Source organism: Astatotilapia calliptera, chromosome 6, assembly GCF_900246225.1.
Source record: "Astatotilapia calliptera chromosome 6, fAstCal1.2, whole genome shotgun sequence".
Taxonomy (NCBI): domain Eukaryota; kingdom Metazoa; phylum Chordata; class Actinopteri; order Cichliformes; family Cichlidae; genus Astatotilapia; species Astatotilapia calliptera.
The window spans coordinates 932,501-955,090 of NC_039307.1; the positions used below are offsets into that span (position 1 = coordinate 932,501).

General features: G+C 46.7%; 3 protein-coding genes across 13 annotated transcripts in view; 2 read left to right on the forward strand and 1 right to left on the reverse strand.

The window, feature by feature from the left end:
- The window catches only part of LOC113023527 (reticulon-3-B-like), a 9,583-nt gene extending 6,338 nt beyond the window's left edge, over positions 1-3,245 (forward strand). The window contains exons 3-10 of one of the 7 annotated variants that reach the window (XM_026169601.1): positions 1,307-1,460; positions 1,541-1,597; positions 1,651-1,804; positions 2,308-2,377; positions 2,452-2,498; positions 2,573-2,631; positions 2,773-2,863; positions 3,103-3,168. In XM_026169601.1, the coding sequence (XP_026025386.1) occupies positions 1,307-1,460; positions 1,541-1,597; positions 1,651-1,804; positions 2,308-2,377; positions 2,452-2,498; positions 2,573-2,631; positions 2,773-2,824 (593 nt within the window). In that variant the 3' untranslated portion in view covers positions 2,825-2,863; positions 3,103-3,168. Of the gene's footprint in view, positions 1-1,306; positions 1,461-1,540; positions 1,598-1,650; positions 1,805-2,307; positions 2,378-2,451; positions 2,499-2,572; positions 2,716-2,772; positions 2,864-3,102 lie in introns of those variants that run through there. The other 6 variants (XM_026169604.1, XM_026169603.1, XR_003272592.1 and 3 more) reach the window with 6 other exon arrangements.
- Positions 3,246-3,316: 71 nt separating this feature from the next.
- On the forward strand, positions 3,317-4,895 carry LOC113023535 (acylphosphatase-2-like). Its single transcript, XM_026169614.1, has 4 exons — positions 3,317-3,663; positions 3,747-3,763; positions 3,866-3,975; positions 4,659-4,895. Exons 1-4 carry the CDS (start codon positions 3,567-3,569, stop codon positions 4,771-4,773), a joined length of 339 nt encoding a protein of 112 aa, XP_026025399.1. The 5' UTR covers positions 3,317-3,566; the 3' UTR covers positions 4,774-4,895.
- Positions 4,894-22,590, reverse strand: part of LOC113023489 (signal-induced proliferation-associated 1-like protein 2) — a 47,831-nt gene continuing 30,134 nt past the window's right edge. For 4 of the 5 annotated variants that reach the window (XM_026169522.1, XM_026169524.1, XM_026169523.1 and 1 more), the window contains exons 14-20: positions 21,038-21,196; positions 11,936-11,999; positions 7,531-7,717; positions 7,344-7,463; positions 6,168-6,231; positions 6,014-6,095; positions 4,894-5,936 (exon numbers count right to left, since the gene is read on the reverse strand). In XM_026169522.1, the coding sequence (XP_026025307.1) occupies positions 5,808-5,936; positions 6,014-6,095; positions 6,168-6,231; positions 7,344-7,463; positions 7,531-7,717; positions 11,936-11,999; positions 21,038-21,196 (805 nt within the window). In that variant the 3' untranslated portion in view covers positions 4,894-5,807. Of the gene's footprint in view, positions 5,937-6,013; positions 6,096-6,167; positions 6,232-7,343; positions 7,464-7,530; positions 7,718-11,935; positions 12,000-21,037; positions 21,197-22,590 lie in introns of those variants that run through there. The other variant, XM_026169525.1, reaches the window with a different exon arrangement.

Genomic DNA, 22,590 nt, shown 5'->3' on the forward strand with positions numbered 1-22,590 from the left:
TCTGTCACGGCTCGGTGGGGTTTTCTCTCGAACGTTGTCGGTTCTTTAGCTTACAGAGGAAAGAAGCTGAACGAAGGTGATTTAAAGTTGTTTTTGTTAGCAGCCCAGCTGATGTTGGGCTGAGGATGAGTGAATGGGGAAAAGAGACTCCCAGTAATGGGACATTTCTCCTGAAATGGGAGAAAGAGAACACATCTACAACATGTGCCAAACTATTTGCTGACAGCAAAGATCAGACGTTTTCTTTTGTTTTTCAGGTGATAATAAGGCCAGTGCTTGTTTCTCCTGCAGACTGGATGCTGCTGAGGCTAAAGTAGAGGTCCTGCAGGTCCAGGATTAAGTTCTGGGAATGTTTTTAAAAATTCCTGATGGATTTCAGAGGTTGCTGGTGATTATTAGTCTGTTGTGATTTGGCACTGCATAAATCACATTCTTGAAGGTTCCTGTGCATTTGTTTATGGTTCATGAAGGTTCAGCACATCTTCACCTGATTCATTTTGCTTGTGGGAGAGAACACCGGCTATTTCCACGTCTCTGAGCTCGTCTTGGACTTTGATCCCGTTCACTTGTATATATTTCATTAAGTTTGATTATTGAATGTTTTCGTTTGAATCATGTGGGTACTGTTGTTATTGTTGTTGTTGGGTTCGGTCTCAGTTGCAGTGAAAGCTGCATTTTGCTGTCAGGAGCAGCTCGTGGTCAAAGTTACCATTTTCCCTGGATCTCTGATTATGTTCCTCCATCTATTTTCTCGCCACGTTTATTTCACCTCCTCCATCTTTTCCTCAGTCTGTTGTTGAGCTGCTGTTCCTCCACAGCTGGTGCAGCAGCCCAACAGCTGCTTTTTAGCTCCGCCTTCTAGCTGCTTCTTCCACGCTAAACTTTTTCTACAAGCTGTGTGAGCACACAGTGAAGGTAGGGTTGGGCCGGTCTCGTTAAGAAGTTTGATTAGGCGATCCAGTGTGAGTAATGAAAGTGAACGAATGGGCTGCTGTCATAAGGTCGGTGCGCAGCGGCCCTTCCGTGCACCATATGCCAGATTACCAGTCCAGCCCGATGGTGTGAGTGCTTCACTCCAGTTCACACGTACGAGGAAACCCTCCATGAAAGGTTGAATCTGCTTCTCTGTGGTATGCTTCACTGCTGTGACGTGTGATTGGTGTGGCAGTCCTCGTTCTGTCCATATCTGTGCCTTTCCCGGTCAAAGGTTTCTGGGAGCCTGCTTTTCTCTGCTTTCTTGTCTTTTAGTATCTATTTGTTGTTTTGGCATCAAGCTGGTTTTGGTTAATCTCAGAAAATATGTCAGCAGCCTCACAGCTCGTGCACTGGAGAGAACCGAAGAAATCTGCAGCGGCGTTCGGCCTCTCACTGCTGGTTCTTCTCTCCTTGGCAACACTGTCAGTCATCAGCGTGGTGTCCTATTTGCTCCTGGCATGCCTCTGTGTCACAATCACCTTCAGGTGGGTGGAACCTGCTATAGACAGATAGATCGCATTACCCAGCATGAAAAACATCTTCCTGTTCTCCATCCCGTCTGCAGGGTTTATAAATCAGTGATCCAGGCCGTCCAGAAGTCCGATGAAGGTCATCCATTCAGGTAACCCGGGTGATTTGATTCTAACCTGGCTCTAATCACTCTAACCTCACTAGAGCTCTCGTCTTCAGGTCTCTGTTGGAGAGGGACATTTCCGTGTCCTCAGAGTCAGTTCGGCAGCTCGCTGACCAGTTTCTGATCCACTTGAACTGGTTCAGTAATCAAACAAGGAGGCTGTTACTGGTGGAAGACCTGGTCGACTCCCTCAAGGTCAGCGTGTGTTTTTATTCTGTGTGTTTGTTTGTTGTGTGTATTCTCAACTTTATCTATCCACGAGGCCAGATAACACACACCAAGCACTTAAACTGCAGGAATGTCTAAATTCAGATAAAGCTGAGGTTACTGTACTCGACCCTAAAAACCCAGAGTCCTGACAGGGACTAGAAAGAGAGAGCAGATTTCTCCTGTTTTGGCTTCCTGTTAAATCCAGAATTCAAAATCCTGCTCCTCACATACAAGGTCTTAAATAATCAGGCCCCATCTTATCTTAATGACCTTGTAGTACCATATCACCCTATTAGAGCAAAAGGGAGTTTTTCCTTCCCACTGTCGCCAAAGCGCTTGCTCACAGGGCGTCATATGATTGTTGGTTTTTCTCTGTATTATTTAGGGTCTTTACCTTGAGACTGTTGTGATTTGATGCCTTATAAATAAAACTGAATTTTGTGTATTGTTTGTGTGTTTGGTCCATGTCTTTGTTCTACGTGTTCCAGCTGGCAGCCGTCACCTGGGTGATGACGTACGTTGGTGCCGTGTTCAATGGCGTCACCATCTTGATCCTTGGTGAGTTTGTTTCCCTCTGAGCGAGTTAAATATCAGTCTTTCTGATCTCCGATTGGTTGTCTCTCTGTGTGCAGCTGACATCATTTTCTTCACTACACCGTTGATCTACCAGAAGAAGAAGGTAAAGACACACCTGGTGTCCCTGTCTTCTGCCCAGTTTGCTCCGTGCTTAGCTCAGAGTGTTTCTGTGTTCAGGCTCAGATCGATCGTCACGTTGAGGCTGTTCGGCTCAAACTGGAGGAAACTCTGCAGAGGTGAGGTCACGGGTAATCAGGTGTTCATCATGTTTGGCCTCACCGAAGGTCAACTCTGATCTAAATGCCTCACTGAGGTCAGAGGTGAGAATCTGACCTTCATTTCTGCAGCACCACTGGGGTTTGTAATGTTTGTCTCAGGTGTCCATGGTCCACAGGTAACTGCCGTCTGTCTCACCTGTGCACATGCTGACCTCAGATCTAAACTCAGTGTCTGTCTTAATTGAACCAGGTGAGCTCTGTTCTACCTTTATGAAGAGTCGGACTGAACTGAGCATGCTCAGTGTGTTCATACTGTCTGTTCCTAATGTGCTTGTCACCTGTCTATAGTTAAAGTCCACAGTCGGGCTGCTGATTGATCATCCATGTTCAGTTTCCACGTTAACACAGATGAGCCCACCTCTAATCTGCAGGTGTTCACATTATTCTGTCCAGACAAGCAGCTGACAAGCGTCCTGTGTCTGTTTTCAGTCTGCAGGATAAGTTACCTGGCGCTGTGAAGAAGACCAAGGTTGAGTGACACCTGAGATGTTGAAGCTCTGCCCCCTCCTCTCATTGGCCTGTTTGTCTGTGACTCACAAGTCTTTGAATAAAATCAGACTGACGAGAAACAAGCCGTGTGTTTTTATTCTGGCCCAGCGTCACCAGTCCTCACCTGTCCAAGCCGTCACGTTCAGTGGCGTGGGCGTGGTCATGTTTACACAGTTACTTCCTGATGTTTGGACAGGAAGCAGCTTCACTGTTTCATGACAGCGAGGAAGTCATGGAACTGTGAATTTTACTTTGTTGGAAGTATTCTGTAGTATAACTACATTGTGAATGCCCTTCAAAATAAAGATCACCATGACTGTGACCAGTCAAGAGTGATGCTTTTATTTTGAAGGCTTCTGAGATTGGTTTAAATATCAGAGATAAAAATATCTCGCTGCGCAAACATGATTCCGTGTGTGCTTTTACTTTGTCTCCTTCACGCCATCATGGCTGAAAACAGACTCGTCTCCGTGGACTTTGAGGTCTTCGGGAACGTGCAGGGTAGGTCGCCTGACACGTGACGGCGAGTTTGTGTGTTTTTTGAGGTTTTACTCGCTGACCCTGTGTTTGTTCTCCATGTTCAGGAGTGTGCTTCAGGATGGTGAGCTTCCTCTTTTCCTTCACATTACTGCTGTTTTTGATCAGGATGTACCATGGAAACGTGTCACATGACTAAACGCACACACCTGTGAATGTGTGCCAGTACACGGAGGATCACGGGCGCAGTCTGGGGCTCAGCGGCTGGGTGAAAAACACCAGACAGGGCACTGTGATTGGTCAGGTCCAGGGACCGTGGGACAAAGTCAGTGACATGTGAGTCTGGCTGACCAATCAGAGCCTCCGAACACACACACACACACACACACACACACAGATATATCCTTTAATGGATTTTTATTTGAAAATGTCAGTGCAGTATTACAGCTCCCATAATGCTTTGCAGGTCTGTGCTGTCCTCATTTGCCTCCTCCTATGACCTGGCTATGACCTCACAGTCAGAGCAGGAGGAGGACTGAGGAGCAAGGAGCTGCAGGAGCATATTCGGAGAGGCAGGGCCACAGTTCTCCTAAACTACTTGTGTGTGGCAGTGAAGCGCTCTGATACGATCACATGACTCTCACCTGTCACATCTGTGACATCAGACGTTTACATTAAAATCAAGCAGGTCCTTAAACTCTTTATGCCACAACTCTGTCACTCACTGGTGTGATGGGAGGGGCTAAAGAGGTGTCAGTGTGTAGTTTGTGAAATGACTCCTCCCACTCGTGTTGTAACTGTCCTGTGATATAACCTGAACTCTTTAATGAGGATGGGGTTTAAACACAATTAAGCCCCTCCTACTAAGTGATGCCAGTGGCGTGGGCTGTGTCTCTGTCAGGTGACCTCATTGTGATGAAGAGGAGCGCAGTGTTTCTTTATTCACTGTGGGGTCAGAGGTCACTGAGAAATACCCCGAATGTACTAACTGCACTCTTCTTCCTCCTCCTCTTCCTCAGGAAGCACTGGCTGAAGAGCGTCGGCAGTCCAAGTTCCCGAATTGATCGAGCCGTGTTCTCCGACGAGCGAGACATTTCCAAAGTGGAGATCCACGGGTTCTCGACTCGCTACTGAGCACGCTCACACACCTGATCTGCAGCTGACTCCAAATCTGACAGTATTGATTATTGATTGGTGACATCACTGTTTCCAATGTTTAATATGATCAGAGAAATAAAGTGTAAAGATTTACTGTTGCCATGGTGAACAAACTGAGTTTTTATTACACAGCTGCTTCCACCAGGGGGCGGCCTCTGGCAGCTGATTGGCAGCTCCTCCTGAAGCCCCACCGAGTGTATGAAGTCCACAGACCCGGAGGCTCGGTCATGTGACCGCTCAGGGCCCACTACACGTTTACCTTTGCTCACCTTCATCCACATCAGGCCTGCAGCCAGCTTAAACACATGCGGCTTCACAGCGCCTCCTCAGGCTGCTCATTGCTGACCAAATGAAATACATATTTTTTATATACAGATATAAAAACGATCGACCTGATGAAAATGTTTCTGAGTAAGAACCTTCTATCTGTGAATGCTGCTGTACTTACAGTATTAATCACATCATCTCCAGGAAAACTAGGCCAAAAAAGTAAATTCTGATGTAAACCTTTATAAAAATAAAGACACGTAACAGCAGAAAGAGAGCAGGATCTCTTTGCACATGAAAGAAGAGTTTTGGATAAATCAGCTAATTCTGTATCAGCTGATTCAGCTTGGATCACACATCTGTATGATCCACAGTCTGAAGAGAAAACATCCTTAAACATCTGCGCTGAGGCGTTTAGTAAAAGCTCATCGTCGCCAGCTGACAGAGGTGGAGGCGCACGGAGGTCAGCTCCTGCTGCGACTAACTCACTGCGCCTCTGTGTGAAAACAAATAACAGCAAGAATCATAGAGAGGCTCCGCCTACTTCCAGGTAGCCGAAGAGGACTGACGAGACCGGTCAGCCGAGCTGTGACTGATCCCATCAGATCACCTCATCTTCATTCAGCGTGCTGCTTCGTGCTGTTCGATTGTTCTGCTCACGGTTCAAACTCTTCGTCGTCACCACGAGCCGCTGCGAGTCATGTGACACAGTGCTGACTGTTCAGTAAATGCTAGTGGTGTTACTATGGTAACGAATCCTGGCACAGCATCCAGGCAGCGAACCTCCTGATGTGACTCTCCTCCTGCAGGCGGTGGTTTTCCTGACGGAGGCTCAGCACCTGCTGCTGCAGCACAGCTTTGTCCCGCTGCTCCTGAACACAACATGGACACAAGTCAATGCGATGATGTCATCCGCTTGCCTCCATGACATCAGTTTAATGCGCTTTACCTTTAGCAGGTCGAGCTGCAGCTGCTGAAGAATCTCTTCCAGTTGGAGGACTTCACCTGAGAGGGAGCGGGCTGTGATGTCACTGAGGGAAGGGGAGCCGTGATGTCACTGTGATGTCAGCAATATTACATGGAAAATAAATGAGGTGTCTCACCTGTCCTCCAGGGCGGAGCTCTGTGATGTCACCCCCAGTGTGCGTTGTGTCTGATTGATGTCCGCTGTGAACAGGTGAACAACCAGCTAACTAAGAGAGAGTGGCGGCTTCGCAACAACAGACAAACAACAAACCAGATGTGACCAACGGTGAGTCATGTGACCACAGGAGGCGGTCCTTAAGTAATTTTGCCTGTAACAAGCAGTTATTTGAGTTCCTGTTTCCTGCCTATCAGCTCGAAGTGGTCCACCCCTTCTGCCATCTCCGTAAATTAGTTTCCAGACGGTTTGGAGGATGCTGAGGGTTGCTGAGGTCCTAACTGATCTCTGAGCTTTAATCTGCTCCTCGGTGAAACCAGGAGCCCTGCTCAGTTGACCTCACTGACCTCTGGGAGTGTGCATCATTACCAGGTCAGAAACGCGACACATTTAAGGACCTTAAAATCAGTTTTCAATAGCGCTGGGAGCAAAGAACAGGCACTGTTTCTCCTTCACTCACTATATATTAACAGACCTCTCTGCATTGAATCATATCTGTTATTAACCTCTGTCTCTCTTCCACAGCATGTCTTTTATCCTGTCTTCCTTCTCTCACCCCACCCAGTCGCAGAAGATGGCCCCGCCCCTCCCTGAGCCTGGTTCTGCCGGAGGTTTCTTCCTGTTAAAAGGGAGTTTTTCCTTCCCACTGTCGCCAAAGTGCTGCTCATAGGGGATCATACGATTGTTGGGTTTGTCTCTGCATCTATTATTGTAGGGTCTACTGTCTCCTTGTTGTGATTTGGCGCTGTATAAATAAAACTGAATTGGATGGAATCTGGAGGTTAGAGACTAACTAAGGTGGCTAGAGCTCAGGAGATATAGCAGGTCACCTACTAATCGCAAGGCTGGAGGTTCGATGCCCATCTGCTCCAGTCTATGTCTTTGGGCAAGATATTAACCCCAATTTGCTCTCTGTTGCATCCATCGGAGTATGAACATGTGTAAATGTTAGATAGAAAGCATTTACATAGAAAAAAGGTATTGTGCAACTGAGGCAAGTTGTGTAAAGCGCTTTGAGTGTCAGAGTAGAGAAGAAACAGTCTATCTAAATCTGTCCCAACGAGACAAGAAAGCCTCATCATAATTTAATCCTCCTTCCATCCAGGAGTTTGATAAGTTTGAGTGCAGTGACTGTTACCTCTGAAGGCTTGAGTGCTCTCCAGGTGAAGCCAGTCCAGCTGTGATGAAGCTCGTGGGAGCGGCATGTGTTTAACTCCAGACCTCAGAGCCAATAAGCTGTCAGAGTAAGAGCGGTTACCTGTGGAGGAAGGCAGGTGAGTGCTGACATTGACTTGCATTCTAAAAGTCAGAGAACAGGTACTCACTCCTCTGTAGCGGCAGTGGCAGTTTTCTGCAGATGGTGGGTGGTAGCGTGCTGTTGATACGTGGGGGCAGGTGGTCCGAGGGCAGCTGAGAACAGCGAAACAAAATCCCGTACAACATGTCACGTGACATCGTGTGGGTCAGACATCTCCATGGAGACGGAGGAGGAACACCAGGGACTCTGATGGGCTGAGAGATGAGGGATTGGTTGTTAGAATGAAAATAAAGTTGGTCAGAGGTCAGGGTAAAGTTGCAGTCAACGAAAACTGGAAACACCATAAGTCGGACTCGTTCCTGGTGGGCTCCGCCAGGGCTGCCTTTTTCACCGATTCTGTTCATAATTTTTACGGAAAGAATTTCTAGGCGTAACCAAGTGGCAGAATCTCAGAATCTCATCTCTGCTTTGTGCAGACAAAGTGATTCTGTTGGCTTTATCAGGTGATGGCCTCCAGCTCGCACTGGAGTGGTTCACAGACAAGTGTGAAGCGGTGGAAATGAAAATCAGCACCTCCAAATCTGAGGCCATGGGTCTCACCTGAAAATGGGTGGAGCTTTCCTCTCCTCAGAAACTCTCTGCAGGAGGGGGAGATACAGGAGAGGTGGAGGAAGATCTCAGCCTGGGCGTCTATTGTCTCATGTAGTCTGGAAGATGAGTGGATGGTGGGGTGGGTGCAGTTTTCTCTGTGGTGGGGTTGGGTGGACTGTCCCGGGCTCTGTGGGGCCGGGGGACGCTGCGGCGCTGGGCCCCAGTCTGGATGGGCCTGGGCCCCCTTTCCCTGGCAGGTCGCGGAGTATGGGGGTGCCTACTGGGGTCAGCGGGGGAGCTGGCCCTAGGGAGGGGTCACCTGCCCCTCCCTTCCTTCCCTCTCCATCTCCAGCTGCCTCCCTCTTCCCGCTCCACCACAACCACCCACACATGCAGGGCCTTGGAGTAGGGGTATGTCACCAGGGTGCAGAGGAGGCTACCCCCCCCCTCTGCCTCTGCCTCAATTTTATCCCACAACTTAGACATTCACATTACTCACACTCTCATTACACATACATATAGGATCTTGGGGGTGGGCACGATACACGGACTCCAAATTACCATCAGGGTGTACACCCCACCCCTGGCATCGTTGCCCACCTCTCAATTTTAAATACACGTAGACATTGAGGGCTAGCAGGAGGGACCATGCGCTTACCTGCTGCTCTCTGGCAGGTAGCTCTATGCCCTCCTGGGTTTTAAATGCACCTTAGAACACACATGCATCAACACTACAATGAGCGGGTGGAGGGAGGTTTGGAGGCCTATCTCCCCCTACCACCACTTCCCCTGCCAGTGGCGGACTCCCTCAGGTATCGGTGCGTTGGTGGTTCTTTGTGTCCGGGGGTGGGCGTCCAGGTACACACCGGCTCACTCCTTGGCAGCCGCTTATCGGGGCCTGGAGCCTGGGGCTCGCTCGGGCCACTTCGGAGGTGGGGTGCCCCCGGCCTCTCGGCCTGGGGCTCGGTCACTCAGGCACAGCTGGCTGCCGGCGGAGCTCACGGGCGCGTCACTGCAACTCCCCCTGGCTTCTGCTCCGCGGCTGCTGAGTGAGCCCTCATCTGGGACTCTCCTCAGCTCTTTCTGGGACAGTGGCGCAGCTGCCCCTCTGTTGGTCTTCCTTGGTCTCTTGTGTTCTGGGGGCCTCTGGATGTCTGGAGTTTTGATCTCCTCCATACCTGCTTCATGCCCTGGAGGACGGGGCTGTGGCCCCCCACACTCCCTAGCAGATCGTTAAATGGAGAAACCTTTGGAATGCAAGCATGCTGATCCACACAGGTGTGCACACAGGTGTACACATGGGTATTCACAGACGCGGACTACAGCTTTCTTGGCTGCTGCCTCAAAGCACATTGTGCGCTGTCTATCTTGCGTGCTGCACAATATCGTTTATTATTTAGTATCTACTGATATCTACTGCTAGCTAGTTTATTGTGATGGTGCTGTTTTTTTTATTATGTTGCTCTTTGTTGTTTGCTTTCTCTTCTGTTTTTTTTCTCCATACAGGTGACCCAGGTGTTTTTTTTCTTTTTTTTTTTCCTTTCCCCCCCCCTTTCTCACCGTCTCTTCTCCCCTTTGGTTTTCTTTCTCTCCCTCTCTTTCTTTCATTCTTTCTCCCTGTCCTATCCCCCAGTCATGTCTGTCCCGTTTGTAGCAACTGAAAATAAAATAAATTCATAATTATAATAAAGGTCAATCAAATGGACCAATATGGCAAGGCCATGATGATCCACTTGGTAAAATAAATCCGCTTGGCATCTTTCTTGGCCTTAAGACAACAATTCTGATGCTAAAGATCCAAACGGGACACAAAAAAAAAAAAAAAAAAATGGGTGGAGTGCCCATTCCAGGTCAGGGAACAGTTGCTGCCCCAAGTGGAGGAGTTTAAGGATCTCGGGATCTTGTTCACGAGTGAGGGAAGCAGGAGATTGACAGACGGATTGGTGCTGCAGCTGCAGTGATGCAGACACTGTACCGGTCTGTCGAGGTGAAGAGAGAGCTGATTGTAAAAGCGAAGCGCTTGATTTACCGGTCGATATAGTGTTTAGATGAGATATACTCTCGTCTAGAAGAGATATACTCTGTTTATGGGAAAGTTTAACAGGTTGTGCTTCAACCTGTTTCTAATAATTAACCAGAGATGATGATCATTATGATGATACGACAGGAGCAGCCTTAGTAACACCAACCAACTATCTTCTTATGGCCTCTGACAGTGGACTCATCTCTGTGCTTGTCCTGCTAGACCTCAGTGCAGCGTTCGATACTGTCGACCATAATATCCTATTAGAGCGATTAGAACATGCTGTAGGTATTACAGGTACTGCACTGCAGTGGTTTGTATCATATCTATCTAATAGACTCCAGTTTGTGCATGTAAATGGAGAGTCCTCTTCACACACTGAGGTTAATTATGGAGTTCCACAGGGTTCAGTGCTAGGACCAATTCTGTTTACATTATACATGCTTCCCTTAGGCAGCATCATTAGAAGACATAGCATACATTTACACTGCTATGCAGATGACACCCAGCTCTATCTGTCCATGAAGCCAGATAACACACACCAATGAGTTAAACTGCAGGAATGTCTTAAAGACATAAAGACCTGGATGGCCGCTAACTTTCTGCTTCTTCATTCAGATAAAACTGAGGTTATTGTACTCGGCCCTGAAAAGCTTAGAAATATGGTATCTAAGCAGATTCTTATTCTGGATGGCATTACCTTGGCCTCCAGTAACGCTGTGAGGAACCTTGGAGTCATTTTTGACCAGGACATGTCCTTCAACGCACATATTAAACAAATATGTAAGACTGCTTTCTTCCATTTGCGCAACATCTCTAAAGTTAGAAATATCCTGTCTCAGAGTGACGCTGAAAAACTAGTTCATGCATTTATTACTTCCAGGCTGGACGACTGTAATTCATTATTATCAGGAAGTCCTAAAAACTCACTGAAAAGCCTTCAGCTGATCCAAAATGCTGCAGCAAGAGTCCTGACAGGGACTAGAAAGAGAGCAGATTTCTCCTGTTTTGGCTTCCTGTTAAATCCAGAATTGAATTCAAAATCCTGCTCCTCACATACAAGGTCTTAAATAATCAGGCCCCATCTTATCTTAATGACCTTGTAGTACCATATCACCCTATTAGAGCACTTCGCTCTCGCTCTGCAGGCCTACTTGTTGTTCCTAGAGTATTTAAAAGTAGAATGGGAGGCAGAGCCTTTAGTTTTCAGGCCCCTCTTCTGTGGAACCAGCTTCCAGTTTGGATTCAGGAGACAGACACTATCTCTACTTTTAAGATTAGGCTTCAAACTTTCCTTTTTGCTAAAGCATATAGTTAGGGCTGGACCAGGTGACCCTGAATCCTCCCTTAGTTATGCTGCAATAGACATAGGCTGCCAGGGGATTCCCATGATGCATTGGGTTTTTCCTTTCCAGTCACCTTTCTCACTCACTATGTGTTAACAGACCTCTCTGCATTGAATCATATCTGTTATTAACCTCTGTCTCTCTTCCACAGCATGTCTTTATCCTGTCTTCCTTCTCTCACTCCAACCAATCACAGCAGATGGCCCCGCCCCTCCCTGAGCCTGGTTCTGCCGGAGGTTTCTTCCTGTTAAAAGGGAGTTTTTCCTTCCCACTGTTGCCAAAGTGCTTGCTCATAGGGGGTCATACGATTGTTGGGTTTTTTCTCTGTATCTATGAAGCGCCTTGAGGCGACTTATGTTGTGATTTGGCGCTATATAAATAAAATTGAATTGAATTGAATTGACAGATGTAGAACAATAAACATGTTATTAAATCCAATCTTACATTTGAACTGGGGCCTTTTCATGAATACATTACTAATAATTAATGAATGACAAAGAAATGAGCCTCACCTGTTCACCTGCAGTGACATCAAATTGCTTCACGCCAACATCTTTTATTGGAACACAGCTGAATCTGCAGGAGAAGTTTATTGTTGATTAGTGAGCTGTGATTTAATCAGTTTAAAGAATCAGAACCTGAAAAGCAATCTGTCCCAATGCTTCTTTAAGGGGCCAAGCTAGTGTAATTCTAGTGCTGGACCCCAGCCTGGCACTACATGGGGAGGGCTGCTTCAGGAAGGGCATCTTTGCCAAATCAAACCTGCGGATCACCAAAACTGAGATTTGCATATCGGAGCAGTCAGCGCTGGGTTAACAACGATGGCTAACGGGATGCTCATAGAAACACTGCTGCTGTTAGCCAATGACAAAGTAAGAGGAGAAGGCATGTGAGGAGGCAGTGAGACAGACTAAATGCAAAGAGAGAGAAGGCTGGTATGATGGAGAGAAAGAAGATAGATATCTTATGTGTGCAGGAGTCCAGGTGGAAGGGAAGTAAGGCCAGGTGCACAGGAGGCAGACTGAAGCTGTTCTACCATGGTGAGGAAGAGCGAGTGAAGATGAAGAGTGTCCGACAGGACAATGAGTTTGAAGCTGGAAATCGAAGGCTTGATGTTGAATGTTGTCAGTGTGCATGGCCCACAGCCTGGCTGTCAGGTAGAAGAGAATTTGGTAGTACTGGGACTGGGATGGTGTCTCCTCTGGACAGAGGAAAAAGGAGACTTTGTGCAAAAATCAGGAAGCACAGGAAAGTATTCAAAGGAAAGGGCCGTCACAGAAATAGTGGGATAGTGAGGGAGATGAAGTAGGCAGAAGTACTGGGAGGTTAGGCGTACCGCAGAGGTGGCAACGTGAAACCGGACACTAAGGAAAGAGAAGAAGACTTGTACTGACTGGATATGCAGAGCAATCGAGCTGGAAAAGATGTGCAGCAGGACAGAGATAGAAAGAAAACCCTAACCCTCATGGGTGAACAGTTTGTGTTTACAAGGTGGCAGGAGTATTTTTAGGAGCTGACGAATGAAGAAAATGAGAGAGAACATACAGATGTGATGTTTGCTGTGAGAGGTCAGAAGGAGCTTCAGACGGATGTGTCGAACATATGATAAGTGTCACGGCCAGGAGTCAGTGTCCAGCTGATCTTTCTCTCAATTCAATTCAATTTTATTTATATAGCGCCAAATCACAACATAAATCGCCTCAAGGCGCTTCATAGATACAGAGAAAAACCCAACAATCATATGACCCCCTATGAGCAGCACTTTGGCAACGGTGGGAAGGAAAAACTCCCTTTTAACAGGAAGAAACCTCCGGCAGAACCAGGCTCAGGGAGGGGCGGGGCCATCTGCTGTGATTGGTTGGGGTGAGAGAAGGAAGACAGGATAAAGACATGCTGTGGAAGAGAGACAGAGGTTAATAACAGATATGATATTAACTCCAACTTCCACTCTCTCTCTCTCTCTCTCTCCTCTTCTCTATCGCCGGGACAGAACTCATTGTGGGTTCACGCCCTCGTGAGAGGAAACACCTGAGCCAGGGTGGCCAGCATTTAAGCCAGGAGGTGACTGCTGTTCTTCGCTGGATCATTGTCTGCCACGCGTTAGTGAAAGTCAAGTCTACAGCTAAGCTAAGTCAAGTGTTTGGAAGTGAACTGTGTAACTAATCCTCGTCTCCCTGTCTACAGACCTCCTGGATTCCCTCCCTGTGTGATTCTTGGTGTCGAGTGTGGACGAGTGAACCTGTGGCCGTGAGTGTGGAGAGTTTGGAGAACGCATGACCACCCCCTTGGATTTCCCCGGAGCTTAAATAAATATAGCACTGCCCTGCACTTCCTGTAAATACACAAGCTGGATCCTGTAAATAAATGATTGTGTACAGCTGATTCAGGAGTCCCGCGCTTGAGTCCTCACTGTTGAACCGTAACAATAACGATGGCATGGACTCAGCGGACTCCAGTTTTGGATATTGGCTGAGGAAACCGGATGGGGACAGTCGGCATTGATACCCTGCTGAATAATGTTTGTGATGAGCTGAAGAATGAATTAGTGATGAGCAATGTTCCCTCTAATGTTTCATGTGTCTGAGCGAACACACAAACTCCCTGAGCATCCCTTGGACCACTGTGAGCAACAGCAGACGTGTGCACTGTGGTTACTGTGGTCATGGTCATCTAATCCATCCAAGTTACATGGTTTATTAAAATAAGATAAGATAAGATAAGATAAGATAAGATAATGATCAAATTACAGCGTTTATGTTAGACTACTTTTAAACTGCTTTAGCCCACTTACAATGAAAATGTTAAAAAAAAAATCTAGCCATTGGCCTGTGTAGCATGTTAACACTGTTGGAAGTAAAAATAACTTGAACTCCAATTTCGAAAACACAACTTTCTTTTTCTTTCTTTTTTTCATAAAGCTCTTGTATTATGAGTCTGTGGTCTGGGAGAGAGTCTGTAACTCTGCCTGCAAAATACAGCATATAATGACCAATGTTGGGCAAATAATTATATAGTTACTCCTCAAAAAAGTAACTCCGTTTGGCAAACAACAAAGTTTTAAATGCAGCCAGTGCATTTTTAAATAAACATTTCAAACTATTTACAGAACAATCAGCTGTTCTGCATCAAATCTGATGCCGCACAAATTATTTGTGTCGCTCCAAAAAATAATTTCTGTCCACTATGAGATGAAGGAGAACAACAGCCTGATACCTGCAGGCCTGACAGCAGCAGATGTGTCACTGCTGTAACACCTGTGACACTCAGCAGTCGCCTCATTGTTCTGACACACACAACAAAACTATTGACTACACTACACACTAACTAGAATAGAATAGAATAGAATAGAATAGAATTCAACTTTATTGTCATTGCACATGCACAGGTACAGGGCAACGAAATGCAGTTTGCATCCATCCAGAAGTGCTTTAGTGATATAGATATATTACAATATATATTAGCAATAATATAGATATGTGAGTATATTACAGAAATGGGTCTATTATGGTATGTTATAATGTACACGGTATGAAGTATGTTGTGAATATTCTATAACTATAAGTATGTACAGGCTGTAGTGAGTACAAGCTATGTACAGGATATGAACAGCATATAAATATGAAAAACTATACAGAATATGAAATAAATAACTTTACAGAATCTGGGATATACAGCTATACAGAAATGGGAACTATGCAAGTTGTAAACAGTTGTAGGATTAAAGATTATCGAATGTACAGAATGATTATTTACACAGAGCTATACAGTAGTGCAGTTAAGATAAGTGAGGGTGTAGATAGTTTCTACAGAGGCTATATAAAGTGCTGGTGGTTGTGAGTGGTGGTTCAGTCCATGTTATTATTGTGTGTTTGAGGGTACAGTTGTCCATTGTGGGTGTGTGTATGTTCAGTCCATGAGTTTAACGTGGGTCAGATGTCAGGAGGCAGAGTTCAGGAGTCTGACAGCTGTGGGGAAGAAGCTGTTCCGGTACCTGGTGGTCTTAGTCCGGAGGCTCCTGTAGCGCCTCCCAGAGGGCAGGAGGGTGAAGAGTCCATGTGATGGGTGACTGGGGTCTTTGATGATTTTCCCAGCCCTTTTCAGAAGTTCACCAGGATGTCTGAGGACAGGTGGTTCTTCCTCAGAGTCCTCAAGAAGAAGAGGCGCTGGTGAGCCTTCTTGACCAGCTTGGAGCAGTTGGTCGTCCAGGTGAGATCCTCGGAGATGTGGACTCCCAGGAACTTGAAGCTGCTCACACGCTCCACAGCCGTCCCCTTAATGTGGATGGGTGGATGTGGGTCAGCATTCCTCCTGTAGTCCACGATGAGCTCCTTGGTCTTCTCGGTGTTAAGCAGCAGGTTGTTTCTGTCCCACCACTCAGCCAGACGATCCACCTCCTCCCTGTAGGCGGCCTCATCGTTGTCACTGATGAGGCCAATCACCGTGGTGTCATCTGCAAACTTAATGATGGTGTTGGAACCATCAGCAGGTCTGCAGTCGTGGGTGAAGAGGGAGTAGAGGAAAGGGCTCATCACACAGCCTTGTGGTACACCGGTGTTCATCGTGATTGTAGATGAACAGTGGTTATCCAGCCGGACATGTTGGGGGCGGTTGGTCAGGAAGTCCAGTAACCATTTGCAGATGAGGGAACTGATGCCCAGGTCTGTCAGTTTCCTGATGAGTTGTGAGGGGTGGATTGTATTGAACGCTGAACTGAAGTCTATAAACAGCATTCTGGTGTAGGTGTTGTTGTTGTCCAGGTGTGAGAGGACAGAGTGCATTGCGATGGAGACTGCATCCTCTGTGCTCCTGTTCCGGCGGTATGCGAATTGGTGGGGGTCCAGGGTGGGGGGGAGACAGGATTTGAAGTGTGCTAGGACCAGTCTCTCTAAGCACTTAGTGATGATGGGGGTGAGTGCTACTGGGCGGTAATCATTGAGGCAAGATGGGTTGGAGTTTTTGGGTATCGGGACGATGGAGGTGGATTTGAAGCAGGCCGGTACCACAGCGTGGGCCAAGGACAGGTTGAATATGTCTGTGAGCACTCCTGCAAGCTCCCCAGAACACGCTCTGAGAACACGCCCGGGGATGCCATCAGGGCCTGCAGCCTTGTGGACATTGATCCTGCTCAGCACCGCTCCTACATCGGTGGGGGAGAGAGTCATAGGTTGGTGGTCTGGCGTCATGTCTGCTTTGGTTGTGGTTGTGGGGTTCCCTCGCTCAAAACGAGCATAAAAGTTGTTGAGCTCGTTGAGGAAGGAGACATCAGAGGATGCGGGGGAGGGTTTGGTGGTCCTGTAGTCTGTGATGGTCTGGAGTCCTTGCCAGATTGCGTCGGGGGTTGGAGTTGGAGAAGTGTTCTTCTACCTTCTTTTTGTAATGGTGTTTGGCTTTTTTGATGCCCTTCTTTAGATTAGCCCTGGCTGTACTGTAGGCGTGTGCATCTCCTGACCTAAAGGCAGTGTTGCGGGCCTTCAGGAGGAGACGAACATCCCGGTTCATCCAAGGCTTCTGGTTGGGGTACATGGTGATCCGTTTCTGGGTGGTGACACTGTCTGTGGTTTTGGAGATGTAATCCAGTACAGATGAGGCGTACTGGTCCAGGTCTGTGTGGGTGAACATATTCCAGTCTGTGTTTTTAAATCTGTCCTGGAGCACTGCGTCTGTCCCCTCTGGCCACACTTTAATTGTCCTCACAGCAGGTTTCACACGTTGGATGAGTGGTGAATACCGAGGTGTGAGGAACAGGGAGAGATGGTCCGATTGTCCAATGTGGGGGACACACTAACTACACACTAACTACACAAGATTTGCGCTAAACGTCGCAAATCTCTCACATCTCAAAACACCGCCGTCACTCTTAAAACTTCCCCCCGTTTCTTAACAACTAGATGCCACGTTGCCATATCATTTTTTGATTGGTCGACATGGTGCATTTTTGGTCGAATAGGAAAGAGAGAGGGGGGTTTGTTTTTGCTCACAGGCTTTCGAGCATTTTCCTTATAAAACGCAGTTTTTACCGTTTCTTCCCGCAGTAAATATAAACAACGACAGTATTCAGGAAGGAAACCAAACATTGCAGATTTTTTAAATGACAACTCTGGTTTCACGTGGCCGATCAACACAATTTAAAAACTGGTATAAAGTCCACACTTTGTCCATCAGTTGTTCCGTCTGTCCTGCTCACATCTCCAATGGTTGTACACGTTGTCATTAACGTGGCTTCACTCCACATCAGCCGCTTTGCTAAAACACCGGTGTCGGCACATAAGGACGCTGTCAGAGCCTGTCAACCACGTTGATTGGCTGCGTACTGTATATACGAATGTGAATCGCATCATTGGCTGGACTATGGGCTAAGGTGGCATACGGGAGCAGCCAGTCACTGACTGACACTACAAAACAGAATTGTTTTAATTTTAATTTCAATTCAGGTGAGTTTTTTTTTTTGTGTGCGCAACGCAGATTTTCTGTGCGCATAGAGCGTGCCAGCAGTGCGCAATTGCGCACGTGCGCAGCTTAGAGGAAACATTGGTGATGAGGGAGGTGCCTAAAAGTCTTTCTGATGTGATTACACTGTGTGTGAAGGTGGACGACTGTCTACAGGTGCATCAGGGAGCTGGAAACTACAGGGTGGGCCATTTATATGGATACACCGTAATAACATGGGAATGGTTGGTGATATTAAAGTCCTGTTTGTGGCACATTAGTATATGTGAGGGGGCAAACACCTCAAGATGGGTGGTGACCATGGTGGCCATTTAGAAGTCGGCCATCTTGGATAGAACTTTTGTTTCTTCAATAGGAAGAGGGCCATGTGACATATCAGACTTATTGGTAATGTCACAAGAAAAACAATGGTGTGCTTGGTTTCAACGCAACTTTATTCTTTCATGAGTTATTTACAAGTTTCTCTTTGTTCACAGCCATTGACATGTCGAAGAGGTTAACACGTGAGGACCGGATCGAAATTGTGTTGATATCTGGTGAACGCAGTAACCAGGTCATTGACCATCTTGCTGGAAAAACTCAGGGAACGTGCCAGCTTCAGTGCATAAAGAGGAAACACATCATCATGTAGCAATTTCAAATATCCAGTGGCCTTGAGGTTTCCATTGATGAAGAATGGACCCACTATCGTTGTTCCCATATACCATCACTTTTGTTGGTCCAACAGTCTTGGAGGGATCCATCCAGTGTGGGTTAGTGTCAGACCAATAGCGGTGGTTTTGTTTGTTAACTTCACCATTCACATAAAAGTTTGCCTCATCACTGAACAAAATCTTCTGCGTGAACTGAGGGTCCTGTTCCAGTTTTTGTTTTGCCCATTCTGCAAATTCTGTGCGCCGATCTGGGTCATCCTCGCTGAGATGCTGCAGTAGCTGGAGTTTGTAAGGGTTCCATTTGTGAGTAGCTAACATCTGCCGGAGGGATGTTTGACTAATCCCACTCTCCAGTGACATGCGGCGAGTGCTACGCTGTGGGCTCTTGCTGAATGAAGCTAGGACAGCCACTGATGTTTCTTCATTAGTGAGTTTTCTTGCGTCCACATTTTGGCAAATCCAACACTGAACCAGTTTCACGAAACTTAGCAAGCAGTTTGCTGACTGTAGCATGGGAGATGGGTGGTCTCGTAGGGTGTCATGCATTGAAATCTGCTGCAATGACCCGGTTACTGCGTTCACCAGATATCAACACAATTTCGATCCTCACGTGTTAACCTCTTCGACGTGTCAATGGCTGTGAACAAAGAGAAACTTGTAAATAACTCATGAAAGAATAAAGTTACGTTGAAACCAAGCACACCATTGTTTTTCTTGTGACATTACCAATAAGTTTGATGTGTCACGTGACTCTCTTCCTATTGAAAAAACAAAAGTTGTATCCAAGATAGCCGACTTCTAAATGGCCGCCATGGTCACCGCCCATCTTGAGGAGTTTGCCCCCTCACATATACTAATGTGCCACAAACAGGACTTCAATATCACCAACCATTCCCATGTTATTACGGTGTATCCATATAAATGGCCCACCCTGTACATTACCCAGAGGCCTCTGGGTTGCACGGAGATGGCGCTGGGGGGGAGGCACGACTGGTAGCGGAGGCAATCAGGTGTCGGACAGTGTGGAAGAGAGCGAACAACCCATCCAACTGGGTTGTTCCAGACTCTCACCCGAGGAGTGGCATCAGTGGTTGTGGGCCGGGGAGTGATTTTACTCCGGCTGCAAGGGCCATGTTGCCACTGTTTGTCCGGCTCTGCCAAAAGACCGCACCCACCAGTAGAAAAGAGAGTACGGGTGAGCGAGGTCTCCTGTTCATGGTCTCCTCCACGTCTCATGATTGCAGCAAAATTAACAGTGAAACTCAAGACTCAATCCCTTAGAGCTCTGATTGACTCTGGGGCTGAACAAAACTTTACTGACGCCTTGCTGGCGCTTAAGTTAAATTTGGGCATGGAACCTCTGTCGCATTCACTTCAGGTTACAGGGAGGAAGGACCCAAAATGCAGGATTCAGTGAGGCGAAGTTGAACTCAAAGTAAACAGCTTTATTTGCAGGTTGCAGATAAACAGCAGACTAACTACACTGGGAAAATATAAACTAACAGGCAGATAAACAGGGACCGAAACACAGAGCATAGATTGAGGGTGAGTAGACATTAACAACGCGACAGGGAACAAAGGAAACACAGGGCTAAAATACAGTAATACAGTAATCAAGGGATGAGAGACAGGAGGGGAACACACCTGGGAGAAATCACAGCTGACGAGACAGGGGAAACATAAACCGAACGCACTGACACCAGACACGAACCTCCAAAGTAAAACAGGAAACAAGAAACAGACAGACACTGAACTTAATCTAGAATAATAATCAATACTATAGAAATACACCAAAATATAAAAAACTGAAAGAGCTGGGTAAAAATGACGTGGCGTGCGCTGCGCTAACCGCTCACTGGAGCCAAGGGCCAAACTTTTGCTGTGCTGGCCGCTGCGCTCTACATTCGCCTGTTCCATGTCAAAACATGTATCTTTCTGACTCTATATCCTGTACCATAGTCTGCGTTGTATTTTAATAAAATGTATTGCTCGTTCATGAAGAAGAAGGCTTTGTAACTATCCCGACTAGTGAGAGTGCGTCCTCCCCCCACAGAGCCTTTGAAAAGTCTCTGGAGGTCCCTGGGTGAAAAACTGAATGTTTTCCTTCATCGTGTGGTTGAACTTTGTTTCTTTTGGTACGTCACAGAGCTTTGCACGGCGTGGCGGGAAGGGGGTTAGGGTTAGGGGTTAGCGGGAAAGTGCATTACGCGTAGGAATAACAGAGGACATGGATCAATATTTGATCAACAAATTGTTCATACTTGGCTTCAGGTTTCACTTCAGATTATAGTAGGTGACTTTAACATTCATTTAGATGCTGAAAATAAAGACTTCAACACTGCATTGAGTTCCCGGGTAGAATCAGATGGCAGATCTGCCACAGAAACTGAGCATTTAACAGTTTCTCCTGAAAAGCCTCTCTTCTCTGATTCCTAATAACTTTTGATTTGCAGTGATGGGTGGACTGGAAAGCTCAGGTCTGACTGCCAATACGTCTTGATGAGGTCATCTCACCTGCTGGACCTGCTGGATCTCTTCGGCCCCTCCCCCTCTTGAGTAAGCCCCATTTCCTTAGTGGAGCCTTCTTTACATGTGATTAAGGCCTCAGGTGAGCTGGTAGAGGAACTGGTTTTGGACCTGCCCTCAGACCAGCTGGTGGATTCATGACAGTCACTGAGAAAGGAAGTAAAAGGTCAGCATTCATCCATCATTTTTCCATCCTTCATCTATTCATCGGTCATTCAACCATCCATCAGCAATAATCCAATCTTGTATCATCTGTCATTCATCTATCCATTATTCCTCCCTCTCTCAACCTTTCATCCATTTATCAACATCCATCCGTCATTTGTTCCATTCATCCATACGTCAACCATCAATAATTGATTCATCAATTCAATTTTCAACATAACATACAACATCTGCTGCGACCAGTTGGGGTGAGAGAAGGAAGACAGCATAAAGACAGCTGTGGAAGAGAGACAGAGATTAATAACTAATGATTCAATGTATTAACTACGGAGCCCCGCAGGGGACATGGGAGAAAAAAAATTATGATGAACTTTTGCGAGATCTCTCAAAACAAACTTGGGATCTCGCAAAAGTTGAATTCCAACAATGGCGGCATCTACTTAGTTGTAATATTACTCTTTCTGGGTCACAAAATAAACGTTTAAGATATTTTGAGGCGTGAATGTAGTTGTGTAAACACCCACTGGTGATGGCAGCTATGTTGTAGCCACAGCCACCCTGCGGTGCACTGACAGAGGCGAGGCTGCGGACACTGGCGCCACCGGGCTCTCTGACCACCACCAGTAGGCAAACATGGGGTTAGTATCTTGCCCAAAGATATTTGGCATGCAGCCAGGAGGCAGCCTGGGATCGAACCACCGACCTTCTGATTAGTGGCTGACCTGCTCTGCCACCTGAGCCACCACAGTGTGTGAATGTATGTGTGATTGATTGAATGACTGAATATAGTGTAAAGCGCTTTGGGGTCCTTAGGGACTGAGTAAGGCGCTATACAAATGCAAGCCATTTTGTGTAAACGTCAGATATCTGCTCTGTTTACAAGACATCACATATTTGCAAAAGTGCTCCGACGTTTTCGGAGATCTGACACCCACCATCTCGAAGCTAACGGGAGGTCGAGACCTACTACAGCCGGGAGGAACACCGCTTTCCCGGCACATCGTGCCTCGACCTCCCGGTTGGCTTCGAGCTGGCGGCCTCCGAAGAATGCGGCTAAAACTTTTGCGATCTCGCAAAAGTTTTGCGAGATCCCGAGTTAGTTTTGAGAGATCTCGCAAAAGTCCGTCTTAATTCTTTTTTTCTCAATTCAATAACTTGAATTTAAGGATTAAAAATACAGTTTTCACGAAACACTGTTAAATGTTTAGTTTCTATGTATTATGTCAGGACAGGAAGTAGAGTGTGATTAAAGTGGTTGATTGGTTCTTTTACATTTTGAGAGAAGCCAATTGAGTCTAATAACAGATTAAATGTCTCTGTCTGGGTCTTTGGTTGATTAACAAGCTGGAGTGGAAGGTTGCTGCCACACCGCCACT

Coding starts and splice junctions, on each gene's coding strand:
- LOC113023535 (XM_026169614.1), top strand. CDS start 3,567: ATGATTCCGTGTGTGCTTTTACTTTGTCTCCTTCACGCCATCATGGCT. Junction 3,976..4,658: donor TGGGACAAAGTCAGTGACAT/GTGAGTCTGGCT, acceptor CCTCTTCCTCAG/GAAGCACTGGCTGAAGAGCG.